Raw genomic sequence first — 22,038 nt, 5'->3', positions numbered from 1 at the left:
CCTACACAATCCTTATTTACTTGGTTACGCTCCTCTAGTATTCAGGCCATTGGTGGAGAGGTCTTTCCCACATCTGTTTTCAGACACTTAGGGGTTCATTTATTAACCTTATAAACACACCACGAACATGTATACACCTCTGTAGTGTGTTCCCTCCCAGCATGATCTATGGGTGGAATCTAAACACCTCTGTAGTGTGTACACACCCAGCAGGTGTGTTGTGCAAAGCCCTGCATGAATTGCAAGGTGATGTTGTGTAAATTAGCTCTATGTTGTGTTCCTTGCATTGATGAATGCAGGAATGTAGATCCATGAGCTAACCATTTTTGTCTAAACTGTGAAGCAGCATTATATATGCATCATGTGCATGATTTTTCCATATATGGCATTAGTGGAAATATGCTTCTAGAGACTTTTTGGTTGATAAATACGTTTTGCTGTGTGACAATCACACGCGTGCGTGTGTGTGTTTAGGTTAGTAAATCACCCCCTTAGTCAATGTAAGTCTGTAGGGGGTACTGCTCTGCCTAACTTTAAATTGTATTATAGGGCCACTCTTTTTCTAGGATACTTACCTGGTTTGGATGGACTCCAACAAAATGCTCAGAGTAATTCATGCTACCCCTTGATATCCACTCTCCTCCTTGGATCAAAGCTTTCCCGACTGCTTTTTGTACCCAGCTCTCACTTCTCACTCTGGCTTCATTGAAAGCCTGGAAACATGCTTTCACTTGTTTTGGATTGTCCACCTTTCCTGGCCCAGTGACACCTTTATTTGATAACACTGTGTTACCCTTGGGTCTACAGGTTGCATGATTAGGGGGTATAATCATTCACAGTGGCCCCTTACCAAAGACTTCATTGACATAACCACAGGTAAATTTAAACCTGATGGATAAAATCCACAATCCAATTCCACCAGGGGGTTAATTGGATTGAATTAGCTCAACTATCATCCTTTAGTGGTTTGCTTCATTCTGTGGGCTCGTTGGATCTCTCACAGAATTTGAGCAACTGTGTACACAGTCAGAACCCCTGCATCATACTTTGACCTTAATATACAAACTCCTTTCCTCCAGCAGAACTGTCAAATTGCCTGTGGATGTTGAATTGTGGCACAGGGATTTAGGTAAAATGATTTCAGAAGACAATTGGGAGTTGGCCTTTTGTCTATCCACATAAATTGTCAGTCTTGTGTTATACACAAGAGAAAAACTATAAAATTCTCTCCCACTGGTATAGAGACTTTATATCTATATACCACATCTTCCCACATATACCAGACATCTGTTAGGGATGTGAGAGAGATAGAGGTGCATACGAGCATATATGGTGGAACTGCCCCTTGATACAGCCATTTCGGTACACAATTTTTAATATTTACTAAGAACTATATGGCACGTCTCTTGCACGCACTCATGAAACTGATCTTTTATCCATCTATCATGGCTGTAAAAAGGGACTGTCAAGGACTGTTTTTTATTCCATCTACTGGAAAACACTGATAGCTCCTAATGTTTCCCACTGGGTCAATGTTATAAATGATATCATGTGGATGGAGGAAATTTTGGCCTTAGCCTCTGATAAGTCTGAAGCTTATTATGCTACTTGGGCTGTGTAAGTACATTTTTCAACCCCTGATTCTCTTATGAGCAGTCATAAGACACAATTTACAGACAGAGGGAGCCTATATCTGCCTAATGACAGGTGTAGACTATGACTTACCCATGGTCTCTGACTGACACCCTTGTCCGGAGCTGGTCTGAGTGGGAATTTAATAAGGAGAATTATAGGGGGCAGGGCATGAAGTAGCCAAGCTCCGCACAGTGCCTTTTGAGCCCTGATTGGCTAAAGCCTTGCACCTGACCACAGATCAGGTGCAAGACTTTGCACAATCACGGCGCAGTACTCTGTAAGAGACATAGTTGGGTGAAGACATGATGACTTTGCCCAATCATGGGTCACCTGTCAGATACCGTACAACTGTAAACAGTTGGGTGGAGCTAGCTGTCTCCACTAGCTCTGCCCAATTGTTTATATTTCACCACCATCTGCTAAAATGCCACTCTGCGGCAGGTGTATGACTTTGAGGGGAAACACCACACACTTTTTTTTTTTTTTTACATGGGGTCCCTCCTAAAATTCCTACCAGACCTAAAGGGTTGTTTGGGAGGGGGAACTGCACACTTTTTTTTCTTTTTAAATATAATTTGTTTCTTATAAATGTAATTTTTTCTGCAGCGGTTTCTATACATTGTAAAGTTGTGCTACTTTACAAGCAGTTTGAGGGGACCCCCCAGGCACACTATTTAAAGGAATTTTTTCCTTTAAAAATTGTATTTTTTTAAAAAAGTTTTTTTCATTGATACATGTCCCCCAGGGCTGTACCCAAATCCCCGTACCCTTTTTATGGCCAATAACTTACATATAAGCCTTCAAATGAGAGACAATTGATTTTCAACGTTCTAGCCCCAAAGACTTGCATTGTTTTCGAATTTTGACTGTGAGGTAGATTTGGACATTATACATTCCCTTACCAGGAGAACACTGCCATATCCTACCCAGGCTCTGTAATCTTTTTTCATGGGCTTGCATACCAGATTGCTAAGTGGAGACGCCCATGTGTCATTTTTTTCTTACAATTCCAACAAAATATAGAAATAAAGGCAGGGCAAATTATTAAATTTAGAAAACAAACTGAGAATGAATAATAGGAGTGAGCTAGGCACAATCATGAAGTTGAATTTTAAATAATGCTAATGTCTAATGGTTACCAACTAATCAAACAAATCAAGCAAATCTTATTTAATATTTCTTTGTGATGAAAATATGCTCCCTTTTAATAGTCTTGGAAGGAAGCAGGCACAGAATGCTGTTTTGTAAATCCTAAAATATAACTTTCATGAATTAGTTTAATCTTTCTTTCCAATTTCTGTTCTAGCTTGCTGGAAAAAAAACCCTGAATTAATGACTATATATGTGTATATGTTCACCTCTGCAGCATAAAGCACAATTACTGACCTTTAATTTACCTGAACAATATATACTCATATTTATTCTTATATCTCTCCCTTTAGTTATATACTGATCACGATAAAGGAGATGGAAATTTAAAGTACATTTTATCTGGAGATGGAGCTGGCAGTGTGTTTGTTATAGATGAAAATACAGGAGATATTCAAGCTGTAAAGAGACTGGACAGAGAAGAGAAGTCTGTTTATACTCTTCGAGCCAAGGCAATAGACAGAAAAACAGGAAGACAAGTAGAACCTGAATCTGAATTTATTATAAAGATTCATGACATTAATGATAATGAACCAAAGTTTACACAGGATATATATACTGCTACTGTCCCTGAAATGTCAGAAGTTGGTAAGTAAAATCCATATTTTACTGAATATATTATGCATCATGTTAACAAGACTGTAAAGAGAAACAAAGAATGCAACAAGAAAATTGAGATGGGTTATTTCTAAAAATATTTTATGTATGTGGTCTGATTAGTAAACTCCAAAGTAGAATGGCAAATTGTTGTTAAAATGGTACTGTACTGTTGACTAAAGAGGGAATGATTATTTAGGTAGAAGTCAGCAATAGTTACCTAGGAGAAGCATGTCCTTAAGTTAAAAATGGTTTAGATAGGTAAAAAAACTAATTGTTCACAGAACAAACAAAACAAACTTTTCCCAATCCTATATCACCATCCAGGGTCTCTTCCACTGCAAGCTGTTGGTCTCTTCATGCTCTCCAAGTATGATGCTCATATTTCCTGTAAGCCCAGGACATCATGGACACACTCTCCGTGGTGTGTTATTAGGCAGGCTGAACTAACATTGACATTCTGCATAAACTAATGCTCACATGCCATGTCTCATTCTATGCACAACTAAGGTCCTCCAACCGCCATGTTTAATTCTCAAAACTTAGGTGTGAATGGGTAAGAGGGGGTGGGGGAGGCATTAAACATGAAGTAGAGGGACTCCCAGTCCACCTGATATGGTGGACACAGAAGCATAGAGCTCCCTTGCCATTCAGGAAACTATATAAAATCATTGTTCATCAGCATTTTCTAACTCCCAGCACCCACCATGCTGTCCCTGCCTGTTAGCCCTTCCAATGGACAATTATTTGGCCTAAAAAAAGAGTGGTTCCCGCATGAGAGATACCCTATCTCATGGTAAGCGAACGCAGGATAACACAACAATGGTTACCAATCTAAACCCACCATGTGACATGGCATCCTCTGATGAGGATGCATCTCAACCCACCAAGCAAATGAAGATTGCCTCCGAAGTTGCTAAACTTATTAAGCCTATGATTCAAGATGCAGTCAACAAGACAGTGTTTAAAGACATACAATCTCTTTGACATGACCTTCTCAATCAAGCCCAGCGGATCTCTGAGGCAGAGAACCACATTGCGAAATTGGAGGAACATACTGATGCTGCAATTGGAGTCTACTTTACAGCGGATCCATGTATTAGCTGATCGAATAGAGGACTTAGAAAAGCACTATTGTTGAAACAATCTCTAGATCATAGGCCTTCCAGAGAGATATTACCTGTCATTGCTGGCTCCTACCTGCTCATTACGTATCTGCTGGGACTAATGGCACAATGTAAAGTCAAAAGAGCTGCATCGGCCCTTTGAACCCATATCAAAAAAATCAATGTCTGGTTATTGTAAAATATCTTGATTAAACGTATCAGTCTGTGGTCCTGCAGGCCTTCTGTGCTTCAATCTATGGTGCTGCAATCCTTCTGTGCTAAGAAAGATGTAACAAAAAAGCACAAGGCCTTCTAAAAAGCCTGTGCTACCCTCTTTAAAGAAAATATTGAATTCACGTTGGCCTTCCCAGCTGTCTTATGATTCAAGTCACATGATGAAGAACAGTACTCATTCCATGATCCAGTTGCAGCCTACACCTTCTTGAAACGCTTCAAGCGTGATACCTCTGGCTTCGATGACCATCCAACCACCATTGGGGAAAACTTCACCCCATCAAATGGAGCAGCACCTCAACTCCTTCAACTGCCCTCTGTTGATTCATCTGTTGGGATGTGCCTGTTGTACCACATCCCTCCACCTATGTTTCATGAACTTTTTTTAGATACAAAGCCCTCGTTTGCTGTACCTTTGTTGATCATCTTCTTTGAAGGGATATGTTGATCTGTTTTCTATTTAACAGTCTTTACTTATTTTTTTCTCAACTGCTTTATTGTTGTTATTGAGCTTCAGCTACAATCAGAGATAATTTTGATAGTTTTACCTGGCTTTGTGGGGCACCAAGAATAACCTGTGATACGTGATTAAGGAAAAAAAATTGCAAATGCATTTATTTCCATTGAGTCTAACTGTTTATCAGGTGCTTGTTAGCCTCCTAGTTTCTGTTATTTGTTTGTCATTTTTTTATGCTATGCAACCGGGTCTCAGTGCATTAGTTGCTGTGATATATTTATAGTTACTCAATGCTGCCATGTGGGTCTGTGACAAGAGGCCACGTTATTTCTCTATATGTATTTATGTATATCATATTGACTGTGTTAAATCAGAATCTGATTGGCTTACTTTTATTATAAAACATTTTGATAAAGAACACTGTGGTGGCCTGGAGAGAGGTGCCTAAAATTACCTCTTTAAAACTTTAAATATCTAACCATTGGAGGTAATCCATCATCCACCCCCCCTTTCCAGGGGAAGATTATGTGGACTTTCAATGATGGGCAGTTAAAGGTATCACCAATTTTCAACATCTTTTCTCAGACGATCGCTCTAGATTGCTTTTGTTTCAGGAATTCAGCACTAAATTTAAAGATCTCTATTTTTTTAAGAATATTGTTTCAAATCATTCTCCTATCTCCTTTGACAAATTAATCTCTAGGAAAAGGATATCAATTTCTGTCATTTATGTTTTCCTGAGGGATTGTGTATCATTCTCTCTGGAAGACTGTAATGTTGCTAAGTGGGCACTGGATATCCCCACTGATTTTGTACATAAAATTCTGACAGGTTTTCATACCACTAAGTCAGTGGTTGTTGATGAAAAATCAAGAGAAACCAAATTCAAAACTGTATATAAAGCTTATTATGCACTCCAAATGAAGAGATCCAAGGTACTCACCATAGTGAATATTGCCCCAAATGTGGTTAACCAGATGCCTCGTCATTCCATTGTTTCTGGTTATGTCCCAAGATCCAACACTTTTGGTCCAATGTTCTTGACTATATAGCTAATATGCAGGGCCAACGTATCTCCTTATACTCACTGATCTTGCTTTTTAATAACTGGGAAATTGACTGTAGTCCTTTAACAAACTGTACAATCAGTAGACAGTAGACCTATGTATGCTTCCTGCTGGCTAGTATATGCATAATGTGGAAAGGGTTTTCACCGAACCCTCCCATCATAGCAAGACTCAAGATCATGACAATTGATTTACATAAAAAAACTGGATGTGGAATTGGATCTCGCCTCTGAATTAGATGCGTCTAGATTGTTTCAGAGATCATCCGAACTAAACTCCCTGACCTGGATTCGATCTACAGCAAGCAGTGCTGGACCAAGGCCAGGAAGATCGTGAGGGACCCCAGCCATCCCAATAATGGACTTTTCTCTTTGTTGAGGTCTGGGAAGCGTTTTCGCCCCCTGGAGGCCAACACAGAGAGACTGAGGAGAAGCTTCTTCCCTCAGGCTATACGGTCTCTCAATCAGATCTCTATATAGACATACATTCTACTGCCTGATTAGGTAAATGTTCTTACACTCACATTTACTGCATATCTGCACTTTAAAAAGAATGGTCAAAGGAAGGTCAATACACTGCTGGTCATCACCTTAATTCATTCACTCCATATTGCTGCTGTTAGCACTCGCACACTTTACACTTCATACTGTATTTGCATTTTTAGTCTAATTTAATTTTTAATATTTAAATTTTAACATTGATATTTTATTTTGTGATGTAAAAGTCTTATATTATTATTGATTCTTCTCTCTACTTGTTCATCCTCTCCTTCTTGCAGTCGTGTAAGCATTTCACTGCATATCATACTTGTACGATTATGTATGTGACAAATAAATAAATCTATCTATCTATCTAGATGGCTGCTCTTTATTTATAAATTGTTATCTTCTCTTGAGAAAGATAAACCTATTCTCCTTTTCAAGTATTCTGCACGGTATGCCATAGAAGCATAGAGGGCCTTCTAAACAGCACCAGAGTTATCTTTAATTTTGATATTGCTCTTTCTGGCACATCCACTCGACACCCATTCAGTCCATAGCAAAACCATGTGAAAGCCTTCTTTGCATTCAATTGTTATTTAATGTTTGTTCATTTTGTTAATGACAATCTTGTATCTTACCATGTGAGACTGTTTGATTTATGCTGAAACCCAGAAATTGACACGTGGGGGTGATTTACTAACCTAAACACACGCACGCACCAGGTGTGTGTGATTTTCACACAGCAAAACGTATTTATCAACCAAAAAGTCTTTAAAAGCATATTTCCACTAATGCCATATATGGAAAAATCATGCACATGATGCATATATAATGCTGCTTCACAGTTTAGACAAAAATGGTTAGCTCATGCATTTACATTCCTGCATTCATCAACGCAAGCAACATAACATAGAGCTAATTTACACCACATTACCTTGCAATTCATTGCAGTGCTTTGCACAACACACCTGCTGGGTGTGTACACACTACAAAGGTGTTTCGATTCCTCCCATAGATCATGCTGGGAGGGAACACACTACAAAAGGTGTATACACGTTCGTGGTGTGTTTAAAAGGTTAGTAAATCAACCCCTTAGACTTTCTCTGTATCCTATTGATATTATTGAATATGCTTATTATGCTAAATGTTGATAGTCTTTTTTTTCATTACCCATCCAAATGGTTTCTCTTATATAACTCACATAATCTTTGTTTATGATAGCATTTTACAAGCCCTTTGTCGAATCTTTAATGTCTTTTGACATTCTCAATAAAATGTTTTTGGAAAAAACATAGATTAGGTGCATGTCAGTTGGTGATCTCATCATGTAGGTTCCAGGATGTGGGATCTGAGAAGGACTAAGATTTTAGCAAACGCTATCATTGTGCACATATGTAATGTAGGTGTTTTTAATTATTTTAAGGGGAAACATACGTGTCTGACCTTAACTTCAACCTTAAGGTCAATTTCCAAAGGTAAGCTTAATTCCAACTGAGGGTGGAGAGCACTGGTCAGTGGTGATTGATACATAGTGGAGAAAGCACTATGAAAATAAGGTACTATAAAGCAACTTTTTTCATTGTGGAGAGACACAATTTTGAAAATCAAAGTGGAGTTAGCACATATTAGTTGGCAATGTTAAATATAGTGTGATACCATTTTTGTGTATAAATTCACACTGTCACATACAAATACTTTAGAGCACTGGTTTAAAATTGTTTATGGATATGTACACATATAGATACAATTGATGTTGTATATTTAGGCACAAAAACACTTTTGTGTGCTTTTTGACATTTAAGGAGTTTTTTTGGCAGAGCAGAAATACTGGTATGCTTATTTTGTTATATTTTGGGATTTAGAGCACTGCACTAATAGATATCTATTTGCATAAGAGGAGTAGAAATACTAGAACTCTGGCAGCTCATTTATATTTAATTTTAGCAAAGTATAGGTAAGCACAGTAATTCTTTAACATTTAATGCACAGTAGTGTGTTGCATCACATTAAAGGCTCATGTCCAATTTTGGACATTCTGGGTTACATTGGCAAGCCTTTCAAAATGCAAAGCATGTTAATGCATGTCAACATAAGTTTGTTAACATGACACACAAATGTATATGGGCCCTAAATATATTTTTTCAAATTCAGCTACTGCAAGTACTTAAATTTGACTTGTTATCAGCTTCTTGCAATCTCTTGTATAGCAGTACTAAGACTGGGAGGGAGGGGCAGGACAGAGAATCGCTGCTGGATGAAAATGTGCTGACTGGGTATGTGGTAGCAAGAGGAGAGGGCACAGGGGTAACATCATCAGATTTCCCTATATTCCTTCACTGTCTAATCAGTAGGATGGGGAGAAGACAGTGCTGTATATCTTTTTCAGTGGAAAAATGTGACACTGGAAATGGTGTCATCCATCTGACTGTGTAACTGGCAGGGCGGTATAAAACTGAGGACTTGATAGACAAAAATAAAAATATATATATATTTGGGAGGTAAAACAACTATATTTAGGTTGTGTACATTGTTGTTTGCCAAGAGTTACCCTTCAAACCATTTCCTCATACTGACCATCCTCCTTGGCCATAAGGACATGATGTGATCTCTGATTAAAATACCATTCTTGGGAAGTTCCAAGCTCATATTATGAAATATGAAAACATTACAAAATGTATTGTAATTACAATCCTTGTGGAAGCGAGCTTTAGTTTGTCTGAGAACAGAGCATCTTAGAAACTTCTAATATGCTTAGATTTTACAAAATCTGTGCATTTGTGATTACCTGCTAAAGGCCCAAATTGTGAGAAAAATAAATTGTATGTTGTATTACAAAATCAGAAGGTACAGTTTATGTTTTTTTGTTTTTTTAAAGCAAACTCCATTGGATCAAAGGTTTGTGCCATGTACAAACTACATGATCTAGTGTCACAAAATTATGTTTTAAATGTGTTGGCATGGTTAAAGGTTAAAATATAAAGCAAATAATCACAATTGTTATGATAACCCGAAAGATATGCATATAAAAAGGCCTATGTTGGATAATTTTGTTTTTTACACAAAGTTGTTGAGCTCAACATTTGAATGCAGAAGCCAGGGTTGTAAACCTTTACTACCCCACCCCTCACAACCCCTTCCAACACTACAAAGAAGGAAAAGCAGAAAGTAGACATGTTAATCCTCAAGAAACCCAGAAGCCCTAACCCAAGTAAAAGCAATTTAACCTGCAAGAAGCAATTTTTTTTAACTTATATAACTAGGAACATGTAACAGATATAAAATAGGTGTTATCCCAATAAACAACTTTATGATTACCTTAGTGAAAACTGCTAATGAGTAGCATTCAATAAAGCATATTTATTTAACTCATACGCTGAAAGTGTCAGCTTCTGAGGGCTGCAGTGGAAATTTTAGGGATGGCTATTGCTTGACTAAATGCTGGCATTGCAGATTGGTGGGAAGATTTGAGTGGCAAACATAGTGAAGGTGGAGGAGGTTGTACATGACTGATAAAGGCCCTTTGATATACTGCACAAATGTATCACTTAAAGCTCAGCCTATTTAGTATTTAAATATGAACCATTCTTTTGTGTAATATGTTCCATTTGTGGCAAAAGTTATAATACTCATTTGCAAGTATCTATTCAAATATTGCTTACAATGACAACTTTTAAAAGATTCATTTCACAAATGCTCCAAAAGAGAATGAAGAACAACAGTATGTACATTCATTGTTACATTGATCTATTTAGTTCATCTTATTATGTCAATGCATTAGATTGTACTGAAAAAATGCTAATGCAATTGCTTGAAGAAAATATGGATCATAAATCAATACTGCAAAGGGAAATTAAACAGTACAATTTAACCTGAGATAGTTGTTAAGCTGAACGACTTGATGCTTCCGTATGAAAATATAAACAATCAAATGTTTGCTTAATTATTTGAAAACTGTTTACTGTGACCTTCAATTCTGAAGAACTCTTTTGAAAAGTCAATGTACATTTAGGTTGCTTTTCAGCTTTTTTTCAAAATAGCATTCTGTAAATAACAGACTGGTGGCAACGTCACTGAGAAGAAATTTTAGAGCATGCAGGGAATTGCTAACAGTGTTCTTTACAACTACAACTACTCCATTAAGGGCAAAATTACAGAGCCTCTAGCTAGCCCACCCTATTACTCATTTAGACCAGAGCCCATTGAAATATACTAAGTTGGGCATAGGGGCTTATTTGAACTCCCATGATGCAGTGCTTGGCCTAGGGACAAGTCGCCAGGCTTTTAACTCGACATGTAAGGGAAGGGGATGAGCTCATCAGTCTTGTGTAAGCAGCAAAACCATCCAACATATGTCTTGCAATGGAACAATGAGAGAGCAAAGTATGGTAAGTATAAGCGTGTTGGTTGGACTTTTAGGAGACTCTGTCACTTTATGCTAAATAGGCAAAGTGTCAGAGTCTCTTTAAACATAAAAAACAGATATATACCCTGGTGAATATTCATAAATGCCCAGATTAGGCGTGTAAACACATACAAAATATGTATTCTGAATAGTATGATCAAACAATGAAACAGTTAAAGGGCTTCTTAATAATGACTAGATTGGTACATCAATTGAAACAACTGTACAGCATCGCTTCATAGGATATCAGAAAATTTAGTGTTTCTAACATATTTTCAGTAGCTACTGGTTTCAGTTTTATCCAATGGAATTGCTTACGCACCGTGTACAAAAGAATCATATAATAATAATAATATTTCCATATTATATGTGTCACGGTCTGGGGACCAGGGCACTAGGATACGTAAGCTCTGGGGATTGAGGAGCTGGTAGGAGTCACAGACAGGAGGGATATCGGGATGTTGGTCACAGGGAGAGAGGAACTAAGGGTCTGTGCATTCTCAGAACCCACTAGAGGCACAGAATCTAAGAAGGGCCAGGTATTCGACAGAGCCTCTAATGGTGAGGATGATTGGCTGCTGGACACCATCCAGGTTGCAGCCCTCTAGTGCACCCACACAGACGCAAAGGGCTAGTTGAAGCACTGGGGAACTGGATACAAAGAACAGGTAGGGATGAAACATGTAACCAAGAGGAGGAAGATAGGAACAGTGGAACACAATGAGAGAGAAAGTTACAAACAAAGGTGCAAAACGCACAGCAGAACAGCAGAGTATACTGAAGAGGGTAGCTAAGCAAGGACACTCGATAAGGTTAAGTAGCTTAGAGGCAAACCTAGGAGCAGGAAGGTGTAACGTACAAAAGTAAGCTAGAGATGTGCGTTGCACCTGCATACAAAGAAGAAGGATAACAGAGGGAAAAGTACATAAAAAAGCACAAAGCGATGTATGCACACAGGGGATGTGCAGACAAGGATGAATCCAACACAGTCACAAGGTAAGAGAGGAGCACAGAAGTAAAGGGGTGACAGCAAAGCATAGGAAGATACACTGGAAGGTAAGTGACGGAATTGAAGTACAAGAAAGCAAGTAAATAGGAAGCAAACAGACAAAGGCTGGAGAGGGGAAATACAGTAGAAGTGAGGCAATGAAGGCAGTAATAGAGAGACTCACAGCACACAGGTGAAATCAATTAAAGTCTGCAGCAATTTACTAAAGGTAAACACTGAAATCATATATTAGGGGCGCAAGGAGCAAAGCAGGGGATAATGCCAAACAGGGATACCAGCTGGTACAGGGAAGCCAAAGGCACAAGGATCCAATAGTAAGCACAGGAAATTTCGCGGCATCGCAGGGACAAGGTGAGTGTCACTTTTCTGTGCAGCCCTGAGTCTGGCTCGGGGTTACCGCTCCTGGTATGGAAAATTCACTCCGAGCCAGACTCGGGAATACCGCCAGGGAGGTTAAAGAAGAACTCCAGGGAAAATTTTATTAACCCTTGTAGTTGGACTACCTGTGCACCACAAGGGTAACTGCTCATTTGTGTCTATGTGCAAAATCATACATTAAAACAGGGATGCACAAATTTCAGGAGCTCTGTGTGCGCCTTAAAAATGACAGCTGCCTCCTGACTTTTGAGTTTTTCTCGAGTCTAGTCTTGCAGCTGGAAAAGTATCAGTACCTGTACCAAGTATGGTACTTGGTATCTAAACATCCCTAATACTTACCCGATCATTCCAGCTGGCTTGCTCTTAGACTGATCCCTAGAGCCTCTCTCCCCATCCTCTGCTGCAGTCTAAGAATCCTTGTGTCATCACGGTCTACACACATGTACAGACATGAGAACGCTGAGCATCTGTGCAGCAGAGGAGGTGACACGTTTCAGTGAGCAGAGAATCAGGAAGTCAGCTCGGTAGTTCAGGGGAGTATAACTGTTTTAGCACCTAGACAAAAACGAGCAGTTAACTCTTCTAGTGCGAGGGTAACTCCATTGCAGTGGTAATAACATTTTCCCCAGAGTTCTTGTTTAAATACAAGTTAGCATTGGCAGCTCCCATATTTCTATCCTTACAGTTTCACATTATTTGACCTGCTCAAAAAGATTCTGAATATTAATTTGTAAAAACTGTCAATTGTAAATCAGAGTGTAAAACTCTGAATTTGCACTTATATTTAAACTGAGCTTATATTTGAATGAATATTCAAAAATGACTGATGTATCTAAAATCTTCACAAATGTTTAGTGACATGTAGCCAATGACTGACACACAGGAGAAAGACACTCCTGGAATTATGAATGTCTAAAGAGATTGCAGAGCAGATGATTTATCCGCACTACAGCAGCATTCAGTGGTGCTGTCAGTGGTAAGGTAAGAATTTACTATCTTATTTTACAGAGAGCTCCTTTATAACCACTATTCTTTATACAAAATATAACAATATATTTTACCAAAATATACAGTCACCCAAAGAGGACCTTAACCCTTATGTACAAAACAAAAACAAAGTCACCTTTAGAATTCTTTAGTAATGGCAATCTACAAACAGATACTTATAGAATTGCAGGCTTTGTATTCTTTGCATACCTTATTTTTTTTCTCCTTCAATTCTTCTCACAGTGGCCATTTTTACTAAGATTCATTAATCTCCCTTTACTTTCTGCAACTCTGGCACATGTGACCATGCACATCATCTCAGTAGTGGTAAATGCCTTTCCCTGAGATCTTGTGAGATTTATTATAGGCATGGGCGATATCACTAATGCCCAAGAGAACCAGGAAGTGGGAACACAGTAAAAGAAAAATATGTTTAATTAACTATTGAATGTACAATGATTTTATATCAGAATGTTGAGAGTGATTTTTAGTGAAAGGAGTAAAGGTCCACCTTAAAATGAGCCATGTGTGTGTGTTTTTGGATAGATTGTAACCATAAAAAATATCATTGATAACTACCTTTTTTAAAAAGGAAAGAAATGAACTTACTACATCAGAAAACACTCTAGAAAAGATATTGGTTGCAAATATAAGCATTTTTCCAGAAACTACAGTCACACTTTGAGTAAAGCTTAAACTTTTTTGCCCAAAAAATGGCATAAAAATGTAAATAAATTATGTTAATTTTAATTATGTGCGTGTTTTGTTTATCTGAAACTTCTGTGATTTAACAGTCTGGAAGTTCTTTTATTAAAACTGGAATCCCCCACCAAGTGAAAATTCAGAAAGACAAATGCTTCATGAAGAGCATAATTACATAAATAATTACATTATGGCTCTTCAGGGAGAACTTCATGAGGCTTAAGCAGTAGCAGCTAATTGCTTTCCTGTGCCAGTTACTCTAGCCCTTCAATTAATGGATACAGGGAATGTGCCAGTATATCAGTAAAATAATACAGTTTACATTTATACATCAATATTGTTAATGTAAAGGCTTCCAGTAAATAGAGAAGAGGAAGAAGGAAATGGATCGAATTTCCCTAACATAGTGTAGTTTATGGGTGTGAAGATATTGATGATGATATTGAATTGGATTGTGGTTGTGGAGGTAGAAAAACCATTGAAAACCACGACAATATAAGCTGTAGCACAGGCATTGTAAATATGGGTGGATTTCCAATAGCTGGGATTATAAATGTTCTCACTGTTCAAACCAAACTTTGCATTTCTGACTTATGTAATCTATACACTAAAGAGAACAATATATATATTTGTACAATTGGATTCGGACGAACCTGCAAATCAAGGAAAATCATTTGATTCAGCGGTTCGTCCAAATCTGAAATAACAAATTTAATATACTAAAACGATATTCGGGCATAAATGAATTCATTTTCAGAACACGCCGGAGGCCATTTTGGGCATTGTATTTACAAATATGCAGCGCCAATCTTGTGGATGTGCCTAACTAAGTAATGACTAAATAACGTGTGTACCTCTATTGGTCCATCAACCTATATTTCAACCGTGATGAGTGAAAACATTGTATATATATATAAATAAATAAGCGATCAGTATGTATAGGTCACTATACACCAGGGATAGCCAAACTCCGGCCCTCCAGCTGTGGTGAAACTACAAATCCCATGATGCATCTCTTTCCGGGAGTCCTGTCTGTGGCTGTGAGAATCTTGCAATGCCTCATGGGATTCGTAGTTCCACCACAGCTGGAGGGCCGGAGTTTGGATACCCCTGCTATACACTTTCAAAATTATCTAGTGTCCAAAGTATATCCGCCAAAGATAAAAAGCAAAAAACAGCGTATAACACTATATATAAGTGAAACAGTGCAAAAATGAGTGGCTGAGCTGCATACTCATAACACTATATATACACCTGTGTACCTGTGGTTCGGTTATTCAATAACCCTGGACAGTGAACCCCAGAGTATCCCTTTTAAATATTAATATTAGTGTTGAAACACTAATCAAAGGGATCCCCAAAGGACAGTTCACTTGGATCAGAAGGAACTGCACAAAAGATGAAGACTTTGTGAGACAGTCTAACTTCCTAGCAGACAAATTCAAAGAGAAGGGTTATAGAGAGAATGAACTGAAAGCAATACAGGAGACCGTATCTAGGAAAGACAGGTTAGAATTATTGAAACCCCCATCCAAACGGAAAGACACCCCCGAAGTAACAGGCCCCCTCATCCCCTCCCGACCTCCACACCATGGCGAGAGGGCTGCCAGCAGCGATGGCCGCTACTTGAAGATCCCGTCAGGGAAGATGTTACTCTACATGTGGTCTATTTTTCTTTTTGCTTTACTTTAGCAGGCAGTTAATACGAATTATAGATTATAGTTCATTGAGGGATAGTTTTATTTTTATGCTATCTCATGATCGTAAGCTCTTAGTTTCGACTTGAAGCAGTTCTGGACGGGGAAGACAGGGTTTTAGAACCATATTGTTACACACCAACCACCTGTGAAATAGGATCTGCCCGAAAGGATCCTGTTTCCACCCCCGAAATACTAAATCACAGTGGGTGAAATATAATTCTAAGTTCTTCAAAGCTATTGGTTGATAGTTAATATTGTCCAGTTGCCTTGGAAGACGTGGTTATACTCACTTATTCCTACCTATGTTCATTTGAACAAAGTTATTACATAAGCGTTGATTTAATACGGAATAATTGAACTGTAATGCGTATCAGTTTTCAATGATTGTCTATCCTTTATATCTGTTTGGTATCATCAGGGTCCCACTGGAGCTGTGGCTCTAATTTACCATAATGTCAAGATGATGTCTGTATCACATTTAACTGGAAAAAAAAAATTAATAAAAATTGTCAATTTTAAAAAAATAAAAAATCCTTTGGAATGATGTATTGTCAGGGGTAAAGGGGACTTTTCTCCTATAAGAAATATATGCACCAGTTATATATAAGAGGATATTGATTTTAAAATGGATATAGTAATTCAGTTTTAATTAATTTATAATATGTATGTTAGGCATACTAATACTGTACAAAAAATATCAGGCATCCATGAGGCACAAAATGGTCAAGACAGTATAAGGATGAATAATTTGATTATGGTATTTATACTTAGTCCAGAATGACTTAGTACTCTAACATCAACATTTATTCTGGATCGTACAGTTAAAGATTTTAAAGATGTTCACCAGTTTTTAACTTATTTTAGTATATATTTTTGTATATAAATAAAAAATCAATTAATGATTTATTTAGACACATGTTTTTATAGAAAGTTTCATCAGGGGACATCTAGTGGCGTCCCATAGATAATGCACTAATTGGTCTCACTATAAAGGAGAGGAGTTGGTATGACGGGATAGACCTGCACAACCCCCTGAGGACGTTGTAACGACAAAACATGTAGGGGCCGGCCTAATTCACATCATATCAAACACAGGAGTTTGTTGTTTTACTATTTTAACAGCCGGCAAAGACTTTGTTATGCTTTCTTACTGGATTTAAAATAAAGCCCTTTTGGAAATTATTACACAACAAAGAGGTTTTTCTTTGTATGAATATGGAAACACTTGCCGGAGGTTCGGCTCAGCCGATCCAGATGTTGGATCGGCTGAGTCGAACTCCTTCTGCACTTCGGGTCGGCCGTACATGCTGAGCATGTTTGACCGACTAGAAGCCACAAGAAACAGGCCGATGTACGGCAGATTTCAGCCGATGTACGGCTGAAATCAGCCGTACCAGCCTGAAGTCATCACGCTTGTAATATAGGTCGATGGGCCAATAGAGGTACACACGTTATTTAGTCATCAATTAGTTAGGCACATCCACAAGATTGGCGCTGCATATTTGTAAATACATATGATTTGACCCAGTTGTCTTTATTGCAGCAGCTTTCACATTATTCATAATTCACCATTTAATATTATATTATTTATTAAAGGATTTACACTTAGTATCACTCATTTAGCACAAGAATAAAAACACAAACATATTGGCCATTGCTGTGTTCTGTGCATGCCCATAGCCATCTTGGAGGCGGAGAGTATGACGTCACATCACGATGACATCACACGCTGAATGAGAAGTGGCATGCACGCCGCCATTTTGAAATAGATCTTGGTATATACCAAGATGGCGGTGATCAAACATTTTGGTGTATACCAAGATCCACTCCAAAATGGCGGTGTGCATGAGCAGAATGTTCAGGTGGCTGATATTCCCCTAAGGCACTGCGGTTCAGAGGAAATCTTCCACTGACACCTTTCCGGATAACGGAAATTCCAATCGGAGCTTTTGGGCGGGTATGAGTATTTGCCCAAATACTCGGTATCGGCATCGGTGCATCCCTAACACAAGCCCATATTTACCACAAAAACACCTGGGATCTGCACTAAACTGAAATGTTGTTTAGCCTTTTTTAACACACTCTTTTTTAACCCTTGCAATGAGGTTTCCCTGCCCTGCAAGGGTTAAATGTTAGTTTTCATCCAAGTGCAGAAATAAAAATGTATACTCACCTGATCCTTGGAGCCAGCTGGTGAACATGTGTTGAATGTGGTGTACTGTCCAAAATGCTAAATGCACCATTTTGGTGCATTGGACAGTCCATTCAAATTAATTGGCTACCTAATGTGTGGCATACCTATCATTAGATTACTCCCTCCCTCTCCCTCTCCAATCCAGTAGTCAATACATTGTCTATTGGACGTGAGGATACCAAAGAACATTCCTTTGCTGGAGCAGAGGAGGAGAGAAGCTGGAGAGAGTGCTCTAACAGCCATCTAGCTCTCAAGATTAGGTAAATATAACATTTATTTTAGCGCCTAGATGAAAATGAGCACTTAACCCTTACAGCGTGGGGGTAGCCCAACTGCTAGGGTTAAGGAAATTTTCCTGGGGTTCTTAAAAATGAAAGAGGAGTGTAACTAATAGTAATTCATATATATAGTACATGTGTATGTGTGACTGTGCTGAAGAACTGAGAAAGCAAGCTCCTCTAATGCAGCGACTGATGTGGTCTTCTTATCCTCTTGTCTCACTCAGTTTTGTGAAGTGCTGTGCAAACTGTTGGTGCTATATAAATTGTGTATAATAATAATAATGTGGTAGGTCTTAGTGCTGTGTTGTAAAGTACTGTGGGATATATCAAAGCTAAAAAAATAAACAAGTAAATAACAAAAAAAACAGATTCCTACATTATAAACATCCAATGTGTAATTGTAACAATTAATTAATATCATCTCACTGTGGAAATAATAGAAACAACACAAAAAATCATATGTTCTATAAAACTTTGCTGAGCATTATGTGTTTAACTTCTTTATCCAACATAACTCATTTTTTATCTTTACAATAAAATGTCTTTTCAATAAAATGTCTGATGACAAGTGTTGAATAGGGTTATTCACAAAGCTGCCGAAGGATCCAGCCGTAGCTTCGGCTGATCCTTCAGCTAGCTTTGGCTTTTGGAGCCCTTTGGTTCAGTAGAACTGAAGGGCTGCTTTACGGGCTATTCACTATAGTCCGTACAGCTCCCGAAGTGGGCTGAGCGGCTCAGTCGAGCCGAAGGCATATGTTCTCACTGTGTAATGACAGTTCATCATTCCCTGGTTACTAGGTATCCAGGGGACGCTGATCTGTCATTACGATGAGAGCTTAGCATAGCTGGCGGGGATATGAAAGCCGACTCTGCTGAGCCCTCATGGTACTGACAGTTCAGCGTCACCTGGTTACTTGGTAACCAGGGGATGCAGATCTGTCAGTACCATGAGAACTCAGCAGAGCCGGCTTTGATACCACCGCCGGCTCCGACAAGCTCTCATTGTAATGACAGCTGGTCCTGGCCAATAGAAAACAGTTGGGTTGAGCTAGCTGTCACTGTTAGCTCCGCCCAATCGTTTGCTAATTTTTTCTACTTTTTTAAACTGTTTTTATATTCTGCTTGGTACCAAGCAGAATAGCCGAGCCGAATGCTTCTCTGCCGCATTCGGCTATTCACTCACTGCTGTTCGGCCCCTATGGGAATAGGCTGAACATCAACGAGTAGCCTGCCGCAGGTTCGGCTCAGCCGATCCAGATGTTGGATCGGCTGAGTCGAACTCCTTCTGCACTTTGGGTCGGCCGAACATGCTGAACTTGTTTGGCAGACCCGAAGCCAGCCCCAGCAAGCAGATGTATGGCTGATTTCAGTTGGTGTACGGCTGAAATCAGCCATACAAGCCTGAAGTGCATAGCCGAACAGCGTTCGGCTCACTTCAATTCGGGTCGGTTATTCACACGCCTTCCTTTGGCAGCTTTGTTAATGACCCTCAAAGTTTTTTTTGTGCCATATAAAAAAACAATATTACACTATCCAATCCTAAATGTATTAGGTGGCAGAGATTATGATCTTTATTGATAATATATATGTATAGTATTCTGTTCACTCATTGACCATGCCAGAGGATCTGATGCATTTACTTTCTGTCTCCTTAAATAGCTAGGCATCATGCACAGACAAGCTGAACATATCCTTACAGCACTGACTATGAACATACATTGTTTAACTTAACTTAATTTCAAGCAAAACCTTGTTAGGTACTAGACATGTGCATTCAGATTCAGACAAACCTGCAAATCAACAAAATTTAGTTGATTCGGTTGGCTTGTCCAAATCCAAAATACTAATTTCCTATATCCCTTTATGTATAAAACAATATTCGGGCATATATAAGTTAATTTGCAGAACACGTGGCGGCCATATTGGCTTCCGAAGCATTCTGCGCATGCATGCCACCATCTTGGAGGCGGAGTGCAAAAAACTTCACATGACGCTGCACGTGCATGGCGTCGGGTGATGTCATACACATGTTTGGGCACCGCCATCTTGATGTATACCAAGATGGCGCCGCTCAAACATGCATATGACGTCTCCCGACACTGTGCACATGCAGCGTCATGTGACATCATGCCTCCGATATGGCAGGCGTGCGTTCTGCAGTTTCAGTGTGCGATTTCGGATTTGTAGGCTCATTGCCTCCAAATCTGAAACAGCATAAAAATTGATTTAATTTGACAGAATGAATGAAACTGTTTTTAGTTTTAATTTGTGTATTCTGAAACAAATTTTATGTCTGTGCACATGTCTATTAGGTACAATAGTTTACCTTATCACAACAGAAGACTCAAATGCAGCATTATTTGGGTGTTCAAAATGGAAGGCAAAGTGGGAGCGCACCTTATACATTGAATATTAGTGTATAATTTGCTAAATAGGTTCAGGAATTGTGCTAGCAAGAAGCATGACACTATGCACTCACTTGACCCTGCAGTGTAATCATAACCATTTACCCCTGCTTTTGTAAATACTTAGCCAGTGTGAGCATTATTATTAATGAGCATTGATTAAACATTTTGCTACCTCTGTACATTTTAAAATGGCAAAGCGGTGGATGTGGTGTTCTGGAGCACAAATACCTATGATTGCATTGCTATTAGATTAGTGCAGATCATAGGCAAAAAGCACAAAGTCAATCAGAGGGGCTCTGTACACTGTAATTGCTGTAATGGCCAATCACAGTGATCACAAATGTAAACAGAACTATAGCAAAATAACACTGTTCTCATTCTTACCCCAGTTCCCAGAATTGATAGATTTTAAACTGTATCTATATATATAAAAAAACATTAATATATTGCCACTTACTGGCTCTAAATATGGAGGTTGCATTTTTTCCCCTTCAGTTTCTCCTAATAATCCTGCAAGTAACACACTTACTGTCATACTATATCTATGGAGGAGCAGCGTTGTAATCCTTGCATGCTAAATCCTGATTTGCACTACAGAAAATCTTTCCTCTCCTCATTTCTATGATGTAGGGGAAGGTGTTTTGTGATTCATAGAGGTGAATTAAATGGGGCTGGTAACACTGCTTTCAGTGCAACAGTGCAAAACACATGGGACGTTACAAGTTCGCTAAAGTCCTGGCAGGCTCAACAGGTCATTTTCAGTATTTGCAGAATATTTAAAGAAACAAAACATGGGGAAGTGTTTTTGTCTTGATATACACTTTAAGGGCCCATTCACACCAGCTGGTGTGATGCTTTGTCATAGGTTCATCTTTCTGGTGAACATGCATTGAATGTGGTGCACTGTTCAAAATGCTAAATGCACCATTTTGGTGCCAAGGACAGTCCATTCAAATTAATTACCTACCTAATGAGTGGCATACCGATCATTAAGTTGTATGCACTAATGCAGTACAATAGTGTTAATGGGCCCTAAAAGAGAACCCGAAGTACTTACAACAGTTCCTAGTCATGTTCCCAAAGTCCACGCATTGATCACATAATCTCTGGTGAAGGGAATAATCATATTAACTGACTCTGCCTAAACCGTAATCTGTCACTTCAGCAGGGATTACATGGCATTTAACTAAGCATTTGACCTTCTGAATGAATTGTGGGAGCAACATAATATATATATATATATATATATC

At 38.6% G+C, this 22,038-nt stretch overlaps 1 protein-coding gene across 1 annotated transcript in view; it reads left to right on the top strand.

Annotated features, from left to right (window-relative positions):
• Positions 1–22,038, top strand: part of LOC108798615 (cadherin-9-like) — a 165,425-nt gene that overhangs the window by 78,957 nt on the left and 64,430 nt on the right. Inside the window, exon 4 of the mRNA XM_018570377.1 lies at positions 3,078–3,372. Coding sequence (XP_018425879.1) covers positions 3,078–3,372 — 295 coding nt within the window. The remainder of the gene's footprint in view (positions 1–3,077; positions 3,373–22,038) is intronic.

The sequence above is a fragment of the Nanorana parkeri genome, unplaced genomic scaffold, assembly GCF_000935625.1.
Source record: "Nanorana parkeri isolate BGI_ZX_2015 unplaced genomic scaffold, ASM93562v1 scaffold1525, whole genome shotgun sequence".
In the NCBI taxonomy this organism is placed as follows: Eukaryota; Metazoa; Chordata; class Amphibia; order Anura; family Dicroglossidae; genus Nanorana; species Nanorana parkeri.
Note: the sequence above shows the minus strand (reverse complement) of the source record. Positions and strands in the feature narration are given on the sequence as shown.